We start from the raw sequence: 19,479 nt of genomic DNA on the forward strand, positions 1-19,479 counted from the left end.
GAGGGTAAATTCTTTAGAGAAGGAATCCAGCTAATAATGTGGCAGAATATTTTGCAATGCCCATTGAAGTTACTGATTTAGGCAAAAGCCATGAGTGGATGGAACCATCCAACGAAAGGGGAACTTTACACGGGAGGGGACAGGCCTTCACCAGCTGAACGCGGGCATCGGGCACAAGGTCTGAAGCAGGAGGTGTTCCTGATGGGACGTGGTGGGAAAGACACAGCACCTGCGACGCGTTCCTGCCGGAGAAGTGGGACTTCTCGGCCAAGGCTTTACAGCTAACTTCCCATTTATAGAACGCACAGAGGATAGAGGAGCAAGTTCAGTGACACCAGGCGAGGGGTCCTGGCAGATCTAGACCGCGAATGAGATGCCCTGATAGGAGACAGCCAGCCTCGTGTAAATCAAGTCAGTGGCTGTGGACCAATGCATGGAGCTTAAGGCACGTTAACAATGCAGGCAAGATGCGAGCCTTGCTTGGATCCTGATTTGAACACATGGAGTACAACACACATTTTCGAGGCAACGAGAAAAATTTGAATATGGACTCAGTGTTAGCCAGGGAATTATTAATTTTGTATGACGTTGTGCTTATACAGCAAAAGGTCCATTCTTAAGAAACTTTTAATTTTGAAATAGTTTTAGACTCACAGAAACGTTGCAAAACAGGGTTTCCATATACCCTTCACTCAGCTTCCCTAAGCCCCTAAACTATATAATCACAGTACAGTGATTCCATGTACAGTGATTGAAACCAGGAATGTCATGCACACAGCGCTATTAACTGAGCTGCGGAGTTCTCAGATTTCTCCAGTTGTCCTACTTGTGTCCGTTTTGTGTCCAGGGTCCCACAGAGCATTTAGTGATCAGGTCTCCCAGGCCTCCTCTAATCTAACCTCATGGCCTCTAATCAGCCTTTCTTGGTCTTTCACGACCTTGACATTTTTGAAGAGGACTGGCCAGTTATTTTGTTACTTCGGTTTGCTTGCTGCCTTCTTGTGACCCAGAAGAGGCCGTGTGTCTTCGGTAGCGTCCTACAGAAGAGATACAGTGTCCTCCTCAGGGGGTCACGTGAGAACTGCATGATGTACATAGAGATACATCCTGAAGATGTGGGAATGAAATAGTTTGATGTCTGGGATTTGCTTAAAACACTTCAGGTGGAAAAAAAAAAAGGGTGAGCAGTAGTAGTAGATGAAGCAAGAGTGGCAATGTTTGATGTTCTAGAATCTAGGTGACAGCTATATGTGGGTTTATTGTACAGTTCTCTGTACTTTTGTGTATGTTTGATATTTTTCATGATGAAAATTAGCGCTTCCCTCATGAAGAGTATTATCAGTTGTTAATAAGAAATTTCACATAAGGATATAGGCTTTTCCTTCGTACGTTTCCATTTTTATTTGTTTGCCTTTTTCTTTTTTTTTTTTTTGCGGTATGCGGGCCTCTCACTGTTGTGGCCTCTCCCGTTGCGGAGCACAGGCTCCGGACGTGTAGGCTCAGCGGCCATGGCTCACGGGCCCAGGCACTCCGCAACATGTGGGATCTTCCCGGACCGGGGCACGAACCCGTGTCCCCTGCATCGGCAGGCGGACTCTTAACCACTGCGCCACCAGAGAAGTCCCCTTTTTCTTTTTTTAATTTTAAAATTTGTTTTACTGAAGTATAGTTGATTTACAATGTTGTGTTAATTTCTACTATACAGCAAAGTGATTCAGTTATACGTATATATACATTCTTTTTCATATTGTTTGCATTTTTCATTTACTGATTCACTGTGATGACAGCTTTTGGTGATGATACGTTTCTTTATTTTTGCAGCCGTGAGTATTGCATTCCTTGTCGGCCTGGTGCTCATCATTGTGGTGTCCTTTCTAAGGTTCGCGCTGAGGTAAGCAGGCGTTGGGGGGGGCACACTGGGGAAAATAGAATACAGAATAACTGTATTCAGAAAGGGTACTTTGACCATTATTCCTGGATTAAATGAAAACTTACTGTGTCCACCGTGCCCAGTGTAGTCCTAGGCATTAGGGATTCAGTGTCAAATAAGAGATGGTCCCTGACTTCAGGGAAATAATAACCTAGTGCGAATGGCTCTCTGCCTTCAATTCTCCCACGTGGCTGAAGATGTAGAAGAAAATACTTGAGCAATCATTATTTCCTGACAGACTCTCACATCCTGCCACATAGCGCATGGAAGAGGCCTGTGATGGGCTTGGGAGGTGCTGCCACACTGATGTCTTCCTCCTCTTGGCTCTGAACCCAGAGGCCACGCCTCTGGTCCAGCTTCCCAGCTCCTGCGGTGGGGACCTCCGACCTCAGGGTGGACTCTCCCTTGGTTAGGGTCGGCCAGCTTGGAGAGGGGATTCCTTCTCCTGCCTGGTAAACAACGATTCTGGTGAGTGGATTTGCGGACTGCAGAAGGAAAAGAAAGTAAAGTAGACCCAGGCCTGGTACGTCACCTTGCCAAGGAGAGGTCTTTCCTCTTAAAAGGAATAAGATTGAATTTTCACATGCTCAGCTGGTTACGGTCTCAGGAAAGACCATGAGATTTTATTGGTGAGCCAGATCCAAATTGGAAGAAAAAACCTGCTAGCTTGGGGAAATCCTGCACCTTTGGGGAGTTTATCACTCTGACCCTTTAGGGATGGAGTGCAATCCGTAAAGAGGAGTTGCATTACTTTGGTGATAAGATGTAAATGGTCTTCCAGTTTATTAGAGTGTTTTCATTTGGTGCTTTGGATGTGAATGTATCTATTACATGATGTTTAAAGTGGTAGATAGCTGATATCAGATTCTTGCAAAGAGAAGAATCCCACCTTGCCCCACTGTGGAATTGAAACTCCTTCTACATGTGATTCTCCCTTTGCAGCCTGTGGGCACAAAGCTCTTGTGGGGAAAGCAAGAGTGCCTTGTACCTTTCCCCATCACTTTCCAGTGTGCCCATGGAAGCCCAGGGAAGTTCAGATTTGTCCGAACCAGAAAAGAATCTGAAAAAGTAGTAAGAATACAGCGTCTTTCTCCTTTTCACTTGGGGAACAAGCATGTACAAGAAAATAAGTGCTTTTTTTAATTTTAATTTTTAAATATCTTCTTTTACCTTTCCTTAGATGGTTCTGTTTTCAAGTTTTTCATGTGATGGTGATGTTATTAGTGCTGGATAAACTAGAAATGGGAGTTGAGTTATAAGGGAAAAAAGAAATGAAACATATAAGCAATGGGTATATGGAACATGTTTGGATATTGACTTGAGCAATTAAACTGTAAAAAAGACAGGAAAATTGAACTTGCTATTTGACAATATTGAGGAATTATTGATAATATTCTTAATGAGGTAATAGAATTGCAGTATGTTTAAAAATAAAGAGTCCTTATCATTTTCTTTTTTTAACATCTTTATTGGAGTATAATTGCTTTACAGTGGTGTGTTAGTTTCTGCTTTATAACTAAGTGAATCAGCTATACATATACATATATCCCCATATCTCCTCCGTCTTACGTCTCCCTCCAACCCTCCCAATCCCACTCCTCTAGGTGGTCACAAAGCACGAGCTGATCTCCCTGTGCTATGCTGCTGCTTCCCACTAGCTATCTATTTTATATTTGGTAGTGTATATAAGTCCATACCACTCTCTCACTTCGTCCCAGCTTACCCTTTCCCCCTCCCCGTGTCCTCAAGTCCATTCTCTACATCTGCGTCTTTATTCCTGTCCTGCCCCTAGGTTCTTCAGAACCTTTTTTTTTTAGATTCCGTATATATGTGTTAGCATACGGTATTTGTTTTTCTCTTTCTGACTTACTTCACTCTGTATGACAGACTCTAGGTCCATCCACCTCACTACAAATAACTCAAATTCGTTTATTTTTATGGCTGAGTAATATTACATTTTGTATATGTGCCACATCTTCTTTATCCATTCATCTGTCGATGGACACTTAGGTTGCTTCCATGTCCTGGCTATTGTAAATAGAGCTGCAATGAACACTGTGGTACATGCCTTTTTTTGAATTATGGTGTTCTCAGGGTATATGCCCAGGAGTGGGATTGCTGGGTCATATGGTAATTCTGTTTTTAGTTTCTTAAGGAACCTCCATACTGTTCTCCATAGTGGCTGTATCAATTTACATTCCCACCAACAGTGCAAGAGGGTTCCCTTTTCTCCACACCCTCTCCAGCATTTATTCTTTGTAGATTTTTTGATGATGACCATTCTGACCAGTGTGAAGTGATACCTCATTGTAGTTTTGATTTGCATTTCTCTAATGGTTAGTGATGTTGAGCATCCTTTCATGTGTTTGTTGGCCACCTGTATATCTTCTTTGGAGAAATGTCTGCTTAGGTCTTCTGCCCATTTTTGGATTGGGTTGTTTGTTTTTTTGATATTGAGTTGCATGAGCTGCTTGTAAATTGTGGAGATTAATCCTTTGTCAGTTGCTTCATTTGCAAATATTTTCTCCCATTCTGAGGGTTGGCTTTTCATCTTGATTATAGTTTCCTTTGCTGTGCAAAAGCTTTTAAGTTTCATTAGGTCCCATTTGTTTACTTTTGTTTTTATTTCCATTTCTCTAGGAGGTGGGTCAGAAAGGATCTTGCTGTGATTTATGTCATAAAGTGTTCTTCCTATGTTTTCCTCGAAGAGTTTTATAGTGTCTGGTCTTACATTTAAGTCTTTAGTCCATTTTGAGTTTATTTTTGTGTATCGTGTTACGGAGTGTTCTAATTTCATTCTTTTACATGAAGCTGTGCAGTTTTCCCAGCACCACTTATTGAAGAGGCCGTCTTTTCTCCATTTTATACTCTTGCTGCCTTTATCAAAGATAAGGTGACCATATGTACATGAGTTTATCTCTGGGCTTTCTATCCTGTTCCACTGATCTATATTTCAGTTTTTGTGCCAGTACCACACTGTCTTGATTACCATAGCTTTGTAGTATAGCCTGAAGTCAGGGAGCCTGATTACTCCAGCTCCATTTTTCTTTCTCAAGATTGCTTTGGTTATTCGGGGTCTTTTGTGTTTCCATACAAATTGTGCAACTTTTTCTTCTAGTTCTGTGAAAAATGCAATTGGTAGTTTGATAGAGATTGCATTGAATCTGTAGATTGCTTTGGGTAGTATAGTCATTTTCACAATGTTGATTCTTCCAATCCAAGAACATGGTATATCTCTCCCTCCGTTTGTATCATCTTTAATTTCTTTCATCAGTGTCTTATAGTTTTCTGCATACAGGTTTTTTATCTTCTTAGGTAGGTTTATTCCTAGGTATTTTATTCTTTTCCTTGCAGTGGTAAATAGGAGTGTTTCCTTAATTTCTCTTTCAGATATTTCATCATTAGCATATAGGAATGCAAGTGATTTCTGTACATTAATTTTTTATCCATTGAGTAGCTCTAGTAGTTTTCTGGTGGCATCTTTAGGATTCTCTCTGTATAGTATCATGACATCTGCAAACAGTGACAGTTTTACTTTTTCTTTTCTGATTTGGATTCCTTTTATTTCTTTTTCTTCTGTGATTGCTGTGGCTAAAACTTCCAAAACTATGTTGAATAATAGTGGTGAGAGTGGGCAACCTTGTCTTGTTTCTGATCTTAGAGGAAATGGTTTCAGTTTTTCCCCATTGAGAACAATGTTGGCTGTGGGTTTGTCATATATGGCCTTTATTATGTTGATGTAGGTTCCCTCTGTGCCTACATTCTGGAGAGTTTTTATCATAAATGGGTGTTGAATTTTGTCAAAAGCTTTTTCTATGTTTATTGATATTATCATCTGGTTTTTATTCTTCATTTTGTTAATATGGTGTGTCACATTGACTGATTTGCGTATATTGAAGAATCCTTGCATTCCTGGGGTAAACCCCACTTGATCATGGTGTATGATCTTTTTAATGTGCTGTTGGATTCTGTTTGCTAGTATTTTGTTGAGGATTTTTGCATCTATGTTCATCAGTGATATCGGCCTGTAGTTTTCTTTTTTTGTGATATCTTTGTCTGGTTTTGGTATCAGGGTGATGGTGGCCTCATAGAATGAGTTTGGGAGTGTTCCTCCCTCTGCTATATTTTGGAAGAGTTTGAGAAGGATAGGTGTTAGCTCTGCTCTAAATATTTGATAGAATTTGCCTGTGAAGCCATCTGGTCCTGGGCTTTTGTTTGTTGGAAGAGTTTTAATCACAGTTTCAATTTCAGTGCTTGTGATTTATCTGTTTGTATTTTCTATTTCTTCCTGGTTCAGCCTCGGAAGGTCTTGCTTTTTAAGAATTTGTCCATTTCCTCCATGTTGTCCATTTCACTGGCATATAGTTGCTTGTAGTAATCTCTCATAAGCCATTGTATTTCTACAGTGTTAGTTCTTTTTCATGTCTAATTCTGTTGATTTGAGTCTTCTCTGTTTTTTTCTTGATGAGTCTGGCTAATGGTTTATCAATTTTGTTTATCTTCTCAAAGAACTAGCTTTAGTTTTATTGATCTTTGCTGTTGTTTCCTTCATTTCTTTTTCACTTATTTCTGATCTGATTTTTATGATTTCTTTCCTTCTGCTAACTTTGGGGTCTTCTTTTTTTTGTTCTTCTTTCTCTAATTGCTTTAGGTGTAAGGTTAGGTTGTTTATTTGAGATTTTTCTTGTTTCTTCAGGTAGGATTGTATTGCTCTAAAATTCCCTCTTAGAACTGCTTTTGCTGCATCCCATAGGTTTTGTATCATCGTGTTTTCATTGTCATTTGTTTCTAGATATTTTTTTATTTCCTCTTTGATTTCTTCAGTGATCTCTTGGTTATTTAGTAGCGTATTGTTTACTCTCCATGTGTTTGTATTTTTTAGTTTTTTTTCCTGTAATTGACATCTAGTTTCATAGTGTTGTGGTCAGAAAAGATACTTGATACTATTTCAGTTTTCTTAAATTTACCAAGGCTTGATTTCTGACCCAAGATATGGTCTATCCTGGAGAATGTTCCATGAGCACTTGAGAAGAAAGTGTACTCTGTTGTTTGGGGATGGAATGTCCTATAAATATCAATTAAGTCCATCTTGTTTAATGTGTCATTTAAATCTTGTGTTTCCTTATTTATTTTCATTTTGGATGATCTGTCCATGGGTGAAAGTGGGGTGTTAAAGTCCCCCACTATGATTGTGTTACTGTCGATTTCCCCTTTTATGGCTGTTAGCATTTGCCTTCTGTATTGAGGTGCTCCTGTGTTGGGTGCATAAATATTTACAATTGTTATATCTTCTTCTTGGATTGATCCCTTGATCATTATGTAGTGTCCTTCTTTGTCTCTTGTCATAGTCTTTATTTTAAAGTCTATTTTGTCTTATATGAGAACTGCTACTCCAGCTTTCTTTTGTTTTCTTTTTGCATGGATTATCTTTTTCCATCCCCTCACTTTCAGTCTGTTTGTGCCCCTAGGTCTGAAGGGGTTCTCTTGCAGACAACGTATATACAGGTCTTGTTTTTGTATTCATTCAGCCAGTCTATGTCTTTTGGTTTGAGCATTTAATCCATTTACATTCAAGGTAATTATCGATATGTATGTTCCTATTACCGTTTTCTTAATTGTTTTGGGTTTGTTTTGGTAGGTCTTTTCCATCTCTGTGTTTCCTGCCTAGAGAAGTTCCTTTATCATTTGTTGTAAAGCTGGTTTGGTGGTGCTGAATTCTCTTAGCTTTTGCTTGTCTGTAAAGGTTTTAATTTCTCTGTTGAATCTGAATGAGATCCTTGCTGGGTAGAGTAATCTTGGTTGTAGGTTTTTCCCTTTCATCACTTTGAATATGTGCTGCCACTCCCTTCTGGTTTGCAGAGTTTCTGCTGAAGAATCAGCTGTTAACCTTATGGGGATTCCCTGTATGTTATTTGTTGCTTTTCCCTGGCTGCTTTTAATATTTTTTCTTTGTGTGTAATTTTTGATAGTTTGATTAATATGTGTCTTGGTGTGTTTTTCTTTTGGTTTATCCTGTATGGGACTCTGTGCTTCCTGGACTTGATTGACTATTTCCTTTCCCATGTTAGGGAAGTCTTCGACTATAATCTCTTCAAATATTTTCTCAGACCCTTTTTTTTTCTCTTCTTCTTCTGGCACCCTAATAATTCGAATGTTGCTACGTTTAGTGTTGTCCCAGAAGTCTCTGAGACTCTCCTCAATTCTTTTCATTCTTTTTTCTTTATTCTGCTCCCTGGCAGTTATTTTCACCATTTTATCTTCCAGCTCAGTTATCCGTTCTTCTGTCTCAGTTATTGATTCCTTCTAAAGTATTTTTAGTTTCAGTAATTTTGTTGTTCATCATTGTTTTGTTTGCTCTTTAGTTCTTCTAGATCCTTGTTAAATGTTTCTTGTGTTTTCTTCATTCTGTTTCTGAGATTTTGGATCATCTTTACTGTCATTCCTCTGAATTCTTTTTCAGATAGGTTGCCTATTTTGTCTCCATTTATTTCATCTTTTAGGTTTTTACCTTCCTCCTTCATCTGTAACATTTTTTTTTGTCGTTCCTTTGTTTTTTTTTTTTTGATAGGTGGCGCTGTAATCCTATCTTACTGGTTGTTTGGCCTGAGGTTTCCAGCACTGGCGTTTGCAAGCAGTTGGTTAGAGCCAGGTCTTGGTGCTGAGATGAGGACCTCTGGGGGACCTCACTCCAATGAATATTCCCCGGGGTCTGAGGTTCTCTGTTAGCCCCTTGGTTTGGACTCGAAGCTCCCACCGCAGGAGCTCGGGCCCGACCTCTGGCCTGGGAACCAGGATCCTGCAAGCCAGTCACTGGGTGTTCCTACCATCGCCTTAGGCATCCGTGGTCCCCCACCAGTCCCTGGTAGGTGCCCTAGTTGTGCAGAGACACGAATTCTGTGTCCTCCTAGTCCGCTATCTTGACTCCGCCCCCGAGTCCTTATCTTTTAGCAGTACATACTGAAGTATTTATAGATGACACGATATGATGTCTCTGATTTTCTTTCTTTATTTTTTTAAAATATATTCTTTTTAAAAATTAATTAATTTGGTTGCACTGGGTTTTAGTTGAGGCAGGCGGGCTCCTTAGTTGTGACACACAGGCTCCTTATTTGCAGCTCGTGGGCTCCTTAGTTGTGGCAGGCAGGCTCCTTAGTTGCAGCATGTGAACTCTTAGTTGCGGCATGCATGTGGGATCTAGTTCCCTGACCAGGGATCCAACCCAGGCCTCCTGCTTGGGAGCATGGAGTCTTATCCACTGCACCACCAGGGAAGTCCCCTATGATTTTCTTTAAAATGACCAAGCCAAGTCAGGGAAAAGGGGCAGTGGGTGGGAGTATAGATGAAGTAAGATTCGAGATGAAGATGAAGACCATGCTTCGTAGATACTTGTTGAAGGTAGGTAATGGGTCCATAGCGGTTCATTATACTGGTTTGTCTACTTATATGTATGTATATGTTTGAAACTTTCCATGACCATAAAAAAAAAAAGGAAAGAGGAGGAAAAATCCTATGCATTGAATATTTCAAATGTTCAAATGTGCAAATTTTATGCAAAACCTGTATGAGTATGAAGTTTATTACACTTCTCAGTATCAAGAGAGCTGGAAGCACAGTACATATAAGGGCTTGTAATATTAGAAATGTTATATATAATTTCTATAAGAAAGCCCTCAATGATTTACAGACAAAGATTTGCCTTCTCTTGATTTTTTAATCAAAGAATTATACTTACTAAAAGGGCAAATTTAATGATTCTTATATACCAAATTAAAAATGCTAAGTATTCATTATTATTTGAAAAATAACAAATTGGCCTGTTAGCTCTGAGTTTGCTACAGTTGTTGGGTTGAGAAAGGATTCTGTGTGGACTTTAATAATCGGATGTGGGGACATAAAGTGGAAAGTTCATGTCTTTATGGGCACAAACAAACTAAATAAAAGTGAAACTGTCCCAGAAAATTTCAGGAATTGTAAATAACAAAAGATATTACCCCATCAAGTCACTAAGCAATCTTTAGTGTATTGGAAATCAGGATTCGTTTCCACTTCAAAGTTTAAAAAAAAAAAAGGGGGAAGTAAACTAAATCAGAATGTAAACATTGTGTGAAAGAGCTAAATATACTTTTTGAAACATTTTTTCCAAGTAAGAACTCTAGTTTCAAAGAAAAACCAGTTATTTATCTTTCGTTAATCATGTAAATCAACTTAATATCCTCTGGATATCTTGTTGCACTAAAGCACCATCTAGGAGAAAGAACCCCGTACATTAACTGTGAGTCACTCCAAGGTCACTGTCAAACTTTCTCAGTTTGCATCTGTGCATTTTTTTTTTTTTGGCTGTGCCACACGGCATGTAGGATCTTAGTTCCCCGACCAGGGATCGAACCCGTGCCCCCTGCAGTGGAAGCATGAAATCCCAACCACTGGATGGCCAGGGAAGTCCCACATCTGTGCATTTTTAATTAGTTGTAATTGAGTCTGAATACTATGATTTGCTTTTTGTATTTAATAGTTTGTATTTATATTTCTTTGTACAGGCATTCTTTTTTTTCCAGGGTGGACAAAACTTTTTTTTTCTTTTGTCTCTCTTTTTTTAAAATTTGTCTTATTGAAGTATAGTTGATTTACAATGCTGTGTTAATTTCTACTGTACAGCAAAGTGATTCAGTTATACATGTATATACATTCTTTTTTTTAAATATTCTTTTCCATTATGGTTCATAATAGGATATGAATAGAGTTCCCTGTACTGTATAGTAGGACCTTGTTGTTTGTCCGTTCTCTATATAATAGTTTGCATCTGCTAATCCCAACCTCCCATTCCATCCCTCTCCCACTCCCCTCCCTCTTGGCAACCACAAGTCTGTTCTCTATGTCTGTGAGTCTGTTTCTGTTTCGATATAAGTGATATCATATGGTATTTGTCTTTCTCTGACTTCACTTAGTATGATGGTTTCTGGGTCCATCCCGTTGCTGCACTGTTCCTGCTGTTTAAATAGCCATAGCTCATCCTCTCACAGATGCAGACACTGAGATTAGTCATTGCTGCATTGGGCACGTTTGGTTGTTTCAGGCTTCTGCTATTCTAACTTTAATAGTGTTGTTAATCAGAATTCCAGTGACGAGGAATAATGATCTCATTTCACCCTCACAACACTCTTTTTTTTTAAATTTTGTATATTTTTTTATACAGCAGCTTCTTATTAGTTATCCATTTTATACATATTAGAGTATACATGTCAATCCCAATCTCCCAGTTCATCACACCACCACCACCCCACCACTTTCCCCCACTTGGTGTCCATATGATTGTTTGCTATATCTGTGTCTCTATTTCTGCCCTGCAAACCGGTTCGTCTGTACCAATTTTCTAGGTTCCACATACATGCGTTAATATACGATATTTGTTTTTCTCTTTCTGACTTACTGCACTCTGTATGACAGTCTCTAGATCCATCCACGTCTCTACAAATGACCCAGTTTCGTTCCTTTTTATGGCTGAGTAATATTCCCTTGTGTATATGTACCACATCTTCTTTATCCATTCATCTGTCGATGGGCATTTAGGTTGCTTCCATGACCTGGCTATTGTAAATAGTGCTGCAATGAACATTGGGGTGCATGTGTCTTTTTTTTTTAATACTACTTTTATTTATTTATTAATCAGATACATTCACTGATTTTTGCATCCTGACTTAAACCTCTATCTGTCTTTCACTCATCTTTTTTTTCACACATACACACTGTATTTTATTTTTACAAGAGATAAATAAACTGACACCAAGCATTGTAAATGGATGACCACAAGAAAAGCAACAATGATTGCAATTAACAAACACGAAACACACTCATACTGTGTCATAATATTGACATTCAGTCCAGTAATCCTCCACTGTAACAGCTCCTTTACTTTGCAGTGAAAATTGATTTGTATACCTTTTGCCTCTGAGTCCTTGTGGGATTTTTTTTTTATTCATACAGAAAGTCACAAAAATTATAATCATCCTCATCAGTTCACTCAGTCCCATGTAATTATTTTTTTTATCTTGATCTTTTGTTAGCACTTTTATGAATTCATTAGTTTTCCATTAGAGTTCTGAAAATGCTTATTCATTCAGTTCAGCAGTATAGTCAGTTACCAGAAACCTGTACTTGTCAGAGTCTTTCCCATGAATTCCTTGAAGACAAAACCCTTTTATAGGAACATATTTGCAAAAGCATCAGAGTACACCCAGAACTGTCTGTAAATGACAAAAGACTTAAAAATGACCATGGTTACAGATTTGATGACACTTCATAATAATGCAATTGACAAGGAAATTTAGTTATTTCTGAGATACACATTTTAAAGTAATAACTAGAATTATGACTTATAACATTATACCAGAACATATAAGATATTTAGAAATTTCATGTAATGTCTGAAACATTTATATTAACATATTTCCATACAAATAACCCAAAGAAAGTTTAGTATTAGTTGTTTTTTTGGTTTGTTTGTTTGTTTTTTTATACTGCATGTTCTTATTAGTCATCAATTTTATACAAATCAGCGTATACATGTCAATCCCAATCTCCCAATTCAGCACACCACCATCCCCACCCCCCCTGCGGCTTTCCCCCCTTGGTGTCCATACGTTTGTTCTCTACATCTGTGTCTCAACTTCTGCCCTGCAAACCGGTTCATCCGTACCAGTTTTCTAGGTTCTACATACATGCGTTAATATACGATATTTGTTTTTCTCTTTCTGACTTACTGCACTCTGTATGACAGTCTCTAGATCCATCCATGTCTCAACAAATGACTCAGTTTCGTTCCTTTTCATGGCTGAGTAATATTCCATTGTATATATGTACCACAACTTCTTTTTCCATTCATCTGTCAATGGGCATTTAGGTTGCTTCCATGACATGGCTATTGTAAATAGTGCTACAGTGAACACTGGGGTGCATGTGTCTTTTTGAATTATGGTTTTCTCTGGGTATATGCCCAGTAGTGGGATAGCTGGGTCATATGGTAATTCTATTTTTAGTTTTTTAAGGAACCTCCATACTGTTCTCCACAGTGGCTGTATCAATTTACATTCCCACCAACAGTGCAAGAGGGTTCCTTTTTGTCCCCACCCAATCCAGCATTTGTTGTTTGTAGATTTTCTGATGATGCCCATTCTAACTGGTGTGAGGTGATACCTCATTGTAGTTTTGATTTGCATTTCTCTAATAATTAGTGATGTTGATCAGCTTATTGTGTGCTTCTTGGCCATCTGTATGTCTTCGTTGGAGAAATGTCTACTTAGGTCTTCTGCCCACTTTTGGATGGGGTTGTTTGTTTTTTTAATATTGAGCTGCATGAGCTGTTTATATATTTTGGAGATTAATCCTTTGTCCGTTGATTCGTTTGCAGATATTTTTCCCATTCTGAGAGTTGTCTTTTCGTCTTGTTTGTAGTTTCCTTTGCTTTGCAAAAGGTTTTACGTTTCATTAGGTCCCATTTGTTTATTTTTGCTTTTATTTCCTTTACTCTAGGAGGTGGATCAAAAAAGATCTTGCTGTGATTTATGTCATAGAGTGTTCCTCCTATGTTTTCCTCAAAGAGTTTTATAGTGTCTGGTCTTACATTTAGGTCTTTAGTCCATTTTAAGTTTATTTTTGTGTATCGTGTTAGGGAGTGTTCTAATTTCATTCTTCTACATGTAGCTGTCCAGTTTTCCCAGCACCACTTAATGAAGAGCCTATCTTTTCTCCATTGTATATCCTTGCCTCCTTTGTCATAGATTAGTTGACCATAGGTGCATGGGTTTATCTCTGGGCTTTCTATCCTGTTTCATTGATCTATATTTCTGTTTTTGTGACAGTACCATATTGTCTTGATTACTGTAGCTTTGTAGTATAGTCTGAAGTCAGGGAGTCTGATTCCCCCAGCTCTGTTTTTTTCCCTCAAGACTGCTTTGGCTATTCAGGGCCTTTTGTGTCTCCATACAAATTTTAAGATTTTTTTGTTCTAGTTCTGTAAAAAAATGCCATTGGTAATTTGATAGGGATTGCATAGAATCTGTAGATTGCTTTGGGTAGTATAGTCATTTCCCCAGTATTGATTCTTCCAATCCAAGAGCATGGTATATCTCTCCATCTGTTTGTATCATCTTTAATTTCTTTCATCAGTGTCTTCTAGTCTCCTGCATACAGGTCTTTTTTTCTCCCTAAATAGGTTTATTCCTAGGTATTTTTTTCTTTTTGTTGCAGTGGTAAATGGGATTGTTTCCTTAATTTCTCTTTCTGATTTTGCGTTGTTAGCGTATAGGAATGTGAGAGGTTTCTGTGCATTAATTTTGTATACTGCAACTTTACCAAATTCATTGATTGGTTCTAGTAGTTTTCTGGTGGCATCTTTAGGGTTTTCTATGTAGAGTAACACGTCATCTGCAAACAGTGACAGTTTTACTTCTTTTCCAATTTGGATTCCTTTTATTTCTTTTTCTTCTCTGATTGCCGTGGCTAGGACTTCCAAAACTATGTTGAATAATAGTGGTGGAAGTGGACATCCTTGTCTTTTTCATGATCTTACAGGAAATGCTTTCAGTTTTTCACCATTAAGAATGATGTTTGCTGTGGGTTTGTCGTATATGGCCTTTATTATGTTGAGGTAGTTTCCCTCTATGCTCTCTTTTGGGAGAGTTTTTCTCATAAATGGGTGTTGAATTTTGTCAAAAGCTTTTTCTGCATCTATTGAGATGATCATACAGTTTTCCTTCAATTTGTTAATATGGTGTATCACATTGATTGATTTGCATATATTGAAGAATCCTTGCATCCCTGGGATAAATCCCTCTTCATCATGGTGTATGATCCTTTTAATGTGTTGTTAGATTCTGTTTGCTAGTATTTTGTTGAGGATTTTTGCACCTATATTCATCAGTGATATTGGTCTGTAATTTTTTTTTTGTAGTATCTTTGTCTGGTTTTGGTATCAGGGTGATAGTGGCTTCATAGAATGATTTTGGGGCTGTTCCTTCCTCTGCAGTTTTTTGGAAGAGTTTGAGAAGGATGGGTGTTAGCTCTTCTCTAAATGTTTGATAGAATTCACCTGTGAAGCCATCTGGTCCTGGTATTTTGTTTGTTGGAAGATTTTTTATTACAGTTTCTATTTCATTACTTGTGATTGCTCTGTTCGTATTTTCTGTTTCTTCCTGGTTCAGTCTTGGAAGGTTATACCTTTCTAAGAATAGGTCCATTTCTTCCAGGTCCATTTCATTGGCATAGAGTTGCTTGTAGTAGTCTCTCAGGATGCTTTGTATATCTGCGTTGTCTGTTGTAACTTCTCCTTTTTCATTTCTAATTTTATTGATTTGAGTCCTCTCCCTCTTTTTCTTGATGAATCTGGCAAATGGTTTATCAATTTTGTTTATCTTCTCAAAGAAGCAGCTTTTATTTTTATTGATCTTTGCTATTGTTTTCTTTGTTTCTATTTCATTTATTTCTGCTCTGATCTTTATGATTTCCTTCCTTCTACTAACTTTGGCTTTTGTTTGTTCTTTCTCTAGTTCCTTTAGGTGTAAGGTTAGATTGTTTATTTGAGATTTTTCTTGTTTCTTGAGGTAGGCTTGTATAGCTATAAACTTCCCTCTAAGAACTGCTTTTGCTGCATCCCATAGGTTTTGGATCATTGTGTTTTCTTTGTAATTTGTCTCTAGGTATTTTTTATTTCCTCTTTGATTTCTTCAGTGATCTCTTGATTATTTAGTAACGTATTGTTTAGCCTCCATGTGTTTGTGTTTTTTATGTTTTTTCCTGCAGTTGATTTCTAATCTCATAGCGTTGTGGTCAGAAAAGATGCTTGATATGATTTCAATTTTCTTACATTTCCTGAGGCTTGATTAGTGACCCAGGTGTGATCTATCCTGGAGAATGTTCTATGTGCACTTTAGAAGAAAGTGTGATCTGCTGTTTGGATGGAATGTCCTATAAATATCAATTAAATCTGTCTGGCCTGTTGTGTCATTTAAAGCTCGTGTTTCCTTATTAATTTTCAGTTAGGATCATCTGTCCATTGGTGTAAGTGAGGTGTTAAAGTCCCCCACTATTATTGTGTTACTGTCGATTTCCTCTTTTATAGCTGTTAGCAGTTGCCTTATGTATTGAGGTGCTCCTATGTTGGGGTGCATATATATTTATAATTGTTCTATCTTCTTCCTGGTTTGATCCCTTGATCATTATTTAGTGTCCTTCCTTGTCTCTTGTAACATTCTTTATTTTAAAGTCTATTTTGTCTGATATGAGTATTGCTGTTCCAGCCCTCTTTTGATTTCCATTTGCATGGAATATCTTTTTCCATCCCCTCACTCTCAGTCTGTATGTGTCCCTAGGTCTGAAGTGGGTCTCTTGTAGACAGCATATATATGGGTCTTTTTTTTTTTTTTCCATTCAGTGAGCCTGTGTCTTTTGGTTGGAGCATTTAATCCATTCACGTTTAAGGTAATTATTGATATGTATGTTCCTATTACCATTTTCTTAATTGTTATGGGTTTGTTTTTATAAGTCCTTTTCTTCTTTTGCGTTTCCCACTTAGAGAAGTTCCTTTAGCATTTGTTGTAGAGCTGATTTGGTGGTGCTGAATTCTCTTAGCTTTTGCTTGTCTATAAAGCTTTTGATTTCTCCATCTAATCTGAATGAGATCCTTGCTGGGTAGAGTAATCTTGGTTGTAGGTTCTTCACTTTCATCACTTTAAATATATTATGCCACTCCCTTCTGGCTTGCAGAGTTTCTTCTGAGAAATCAGCTGTTAACCTTATGGGAGTTCCCTTGTATGTTATTTGTCATTTTTCCCTTGTTCCTTTCAATAATTTTTCTTTGTCTTTAGTTTTTGTCAGTTTGATTACCATGTGTCTCGGCGTGTTTCTCTTTGGGTTTACCCTGCCTGGGACTCTTTGCACTTCCTGGACTTGGGTGGCTATTTCCTTTCCCGTGTTAGGGAAGTTTTCGACTATAATCTCTTCAACTATTTTCTCGGGTCCTTTCTCTCTCTCTTTTCCTTCTGGGACCCCTATAATGCCAATGTTGTTGCATTTAATGTTGTCCCAGAGGTCTCTTAGGCTGTCTTCATTTCTTTTCATTCTTTTTTCTTTATTCTGTTCCGTGGCAGTGAATTCCACCATTCTGTCTTCCAGGTCACTTATCCGTTCTTCTGCCTCACTTATTCTGCTGTTGATTTCTTCTAGTGTATTTTTCATTTCAGTTACTGTATTGTTCATCTTTGTTTGTTCTTTAATTCTTCTAGGTGTTTTTATTTAATTCTTCTAGGTCTTTGTTAAACATTTCTTGCATCTTCTCGATCTTTGCCTCCATTCTTTTTCCAAGGTCCTGGACCATCTTCACTATCATTATTCTGAATTCTTTTTTCTGGAAGGTTTCCTGTCTCCGCTTCATTTAGTTGTTTTTCTGGGGTTTTATCTTGTTCCTTCATCTGGTACATAGCCCTCTGCCTTTTCATCTTGTCTGTCTTTTTGTGAATGTGGTTTTTGTTCCACAGGCTGCAGGATTGTAGTTCTTCTTGCTTCTGGTGTCTGCCCTCTGGTGGATGAGGCTATCTTAGAGGCTTGTGCACGTTTCCTGTTGGGAGGGACTGGTGGTGGGAGAGCTGGGTGTTGCTGTGGTGGACACAGGTCAGTAAAACTTAATCCGCTTGTCTGCTGATGGGTGGGGCTGTGCTCCCTCCCTGTTGGTTGTTTTGTCTGAGACGACCCAACACTGGAGCATACCCGGGCTCTTTGGTGGGGCTAATGGCGAACTCTGGGAGGGCTCAAGCCAAGGAGTACTTCCCAGAACTTCTGCTGCCAGTGTCCTTGTCCTCATGGTGAGACACAGCCACCCCCCCCCCGCCTCTGCAGGAGACCCTCCAACACCAGCAGGTAGGTCAGGTTCAGTCTCCTATGGGGTCACTGCTCCTTCCCCTGGGTCCCGATGTGTACACTACTTTGTGTGTGCTCTCCATGAGTGGAGTCTCTGTTTCCCGCAGTCCTGTCGAAATCCTGCTATCAGATCCGGCTAGCCTTCAAAGTCTGATTCTCTAGGAATTCCTCCTCCCGTTGCCAGACCCCCATGTTGGGAAGCCTGACCTGTGTCTCAGAACCTTCACTCCAGTGGGTGGACTTCTGTGGCACAAGTGTTCTCCAGTCTGTGAGTCACCCCCCCAGCAGTTATGGGACTTGATTTTACTGTGATTGTGCCCCTCCTACCATCTCATTGTGGCTTCTCCTTTGTCTTTGAATGTAGGGTATCTTTTTTGGTGAGTTCCAGTGTCTTCCTGTTGATGATTGTTCAGCAGTTAGTTGTTATTCTGGTGCTCTCGCAGGAGGGAGGGAGTGAGCGCACGTCCTTGTACTCTGCCATCTTCCTCACAACACCCTTGAACGAAAGCTCTGTCTTTATTCCTGTCTCATCGATCAGGAGACCATGCTGTCAGGGTGAAACATTTCAATGTACTTGGATTTCTACTTCCGTTTCGTTAAAACACTTTAAAATGTTTAATTCTTTGACTTGTGTAGAATGTGAACTTTAAATTAATTTCCTTTCAATATGATACCATTCTGAAAATTCTGCCGAGGAAAACAAATTAACCAGGCCTTTCATTTATTTACAGCTTGGAAGACTTTCGTGACTGGATTTCTAAAGCCATAAATTCTCAGGAAACGGATGGCCTCATCAATTCTGTGAGTTGTTCAAACGCATCGTGTGTGCTCTGGGTGTTTTCCTAGATTCGGATTTACAGTCCGCTATTTAGTAATCTTAATTATCTCGTGCTGTGCAAGGCCAGGTCACGTGTCCTGCCTTCTTGGTAAACAGCAGTCCTTGCTGGCCCCGTGAAGGGTGCCCCCCCCGCCCCCATCTCTGTGAGGCTGGAGCTTGAGCTGCTTTGTGATGCTGGGTGTGGAGATGGTTTTCACTCTTCAGGCAGCACTGTTGAATCAATCCGTTTAAGTAGAGAGTATCAGGATGATGGGCTTCCCTGGTGGCGCAGTGGTTGAGAGTCCGCCTGCCGATGCAGGGGACACGGGTTCGTGCCCCAGTCCAGGAAGATCCCACGTGCCGCGGAGCGGCTGGACCCGTGAGCCATGGCCGCTGAGCCTGCGCGTCCGGAGCCTGTGCTCCACAACCGGAGAGGCCATAACAGTGAGAGGCCCGCGTACCACACACACACAAAAAAAAGATGAAGACAAAAGAGTGAGAGACATCAGTATTAAGTCTATACATGGGATGGCCTGCTGTGATGATTAAACGTACTGTCTGTGTTAATTGATTAACATGGACGTATCTTTGTCCACTTTTGGACACACTTGCTGGTACTCTTGCTCCTTTGTGGTCATTTATCAGCATGGCCACGGAGAGCTCAGCAGGCGGCACATAAACCAAATAAAGTGAAAAACCTAACCTCTAGGTGGGGTCTTTACAAAGGCAAATTAAAGTATTATCCAGAACAATGATCCTTGGCTTTCACTCTGCTAATTTCTTCCCTAAAACACGGGAAAGTATAGTTTACTCTTTTGTATTATGA

At 39.2% G+C, this 19,479-nt stretch overlaps 1 protein-coding gene across 3 annotated transcripts in view; it reads left to right on the forward strand.

The window, feature by feature from the left end:
* The window catches only part of HGSNAT (heparan-alpha-glucosaminide N-acetyltransferase), a 45,668-nt gene that overhangs the window by 12,782 nt on the left and 13,407 nt on the right, over nt 1–19,479 (forward strand). For 2 of the 3 annotated variants that reach the window (XM_082863889.1, XM_082863890.1), the window contains exons 5-6: nt 1,822–1,891; nt 18,568–18,637. In XM_082863889.1, coding sequence (XP_082720015.1) covers nt 1,822–1,891; nt 18,568–18,637 — 140 coding nt within the window. Of the gene's footprint in view, nt 1–1,821; nt 1,892–2,334; nt 2,399–18,567; nt 18,638–19,479 lie in introns of those variants that run through there. The other variant, XM_082863891.1, reaches the window with a different exon arrangement.

Source organism: Leucopleurus acutus (genome assembly GCF_964270905.1).
Source record: "Leucopleurus acutus genome assembly, chromosome: 21".
NCBI classification, from domain to species: Eukaryota; Metazoa; Chordata; class Mammalia; order Artiodactyla; family Delphinidae; genus Leucopleurus; species Leucopleurus acutus.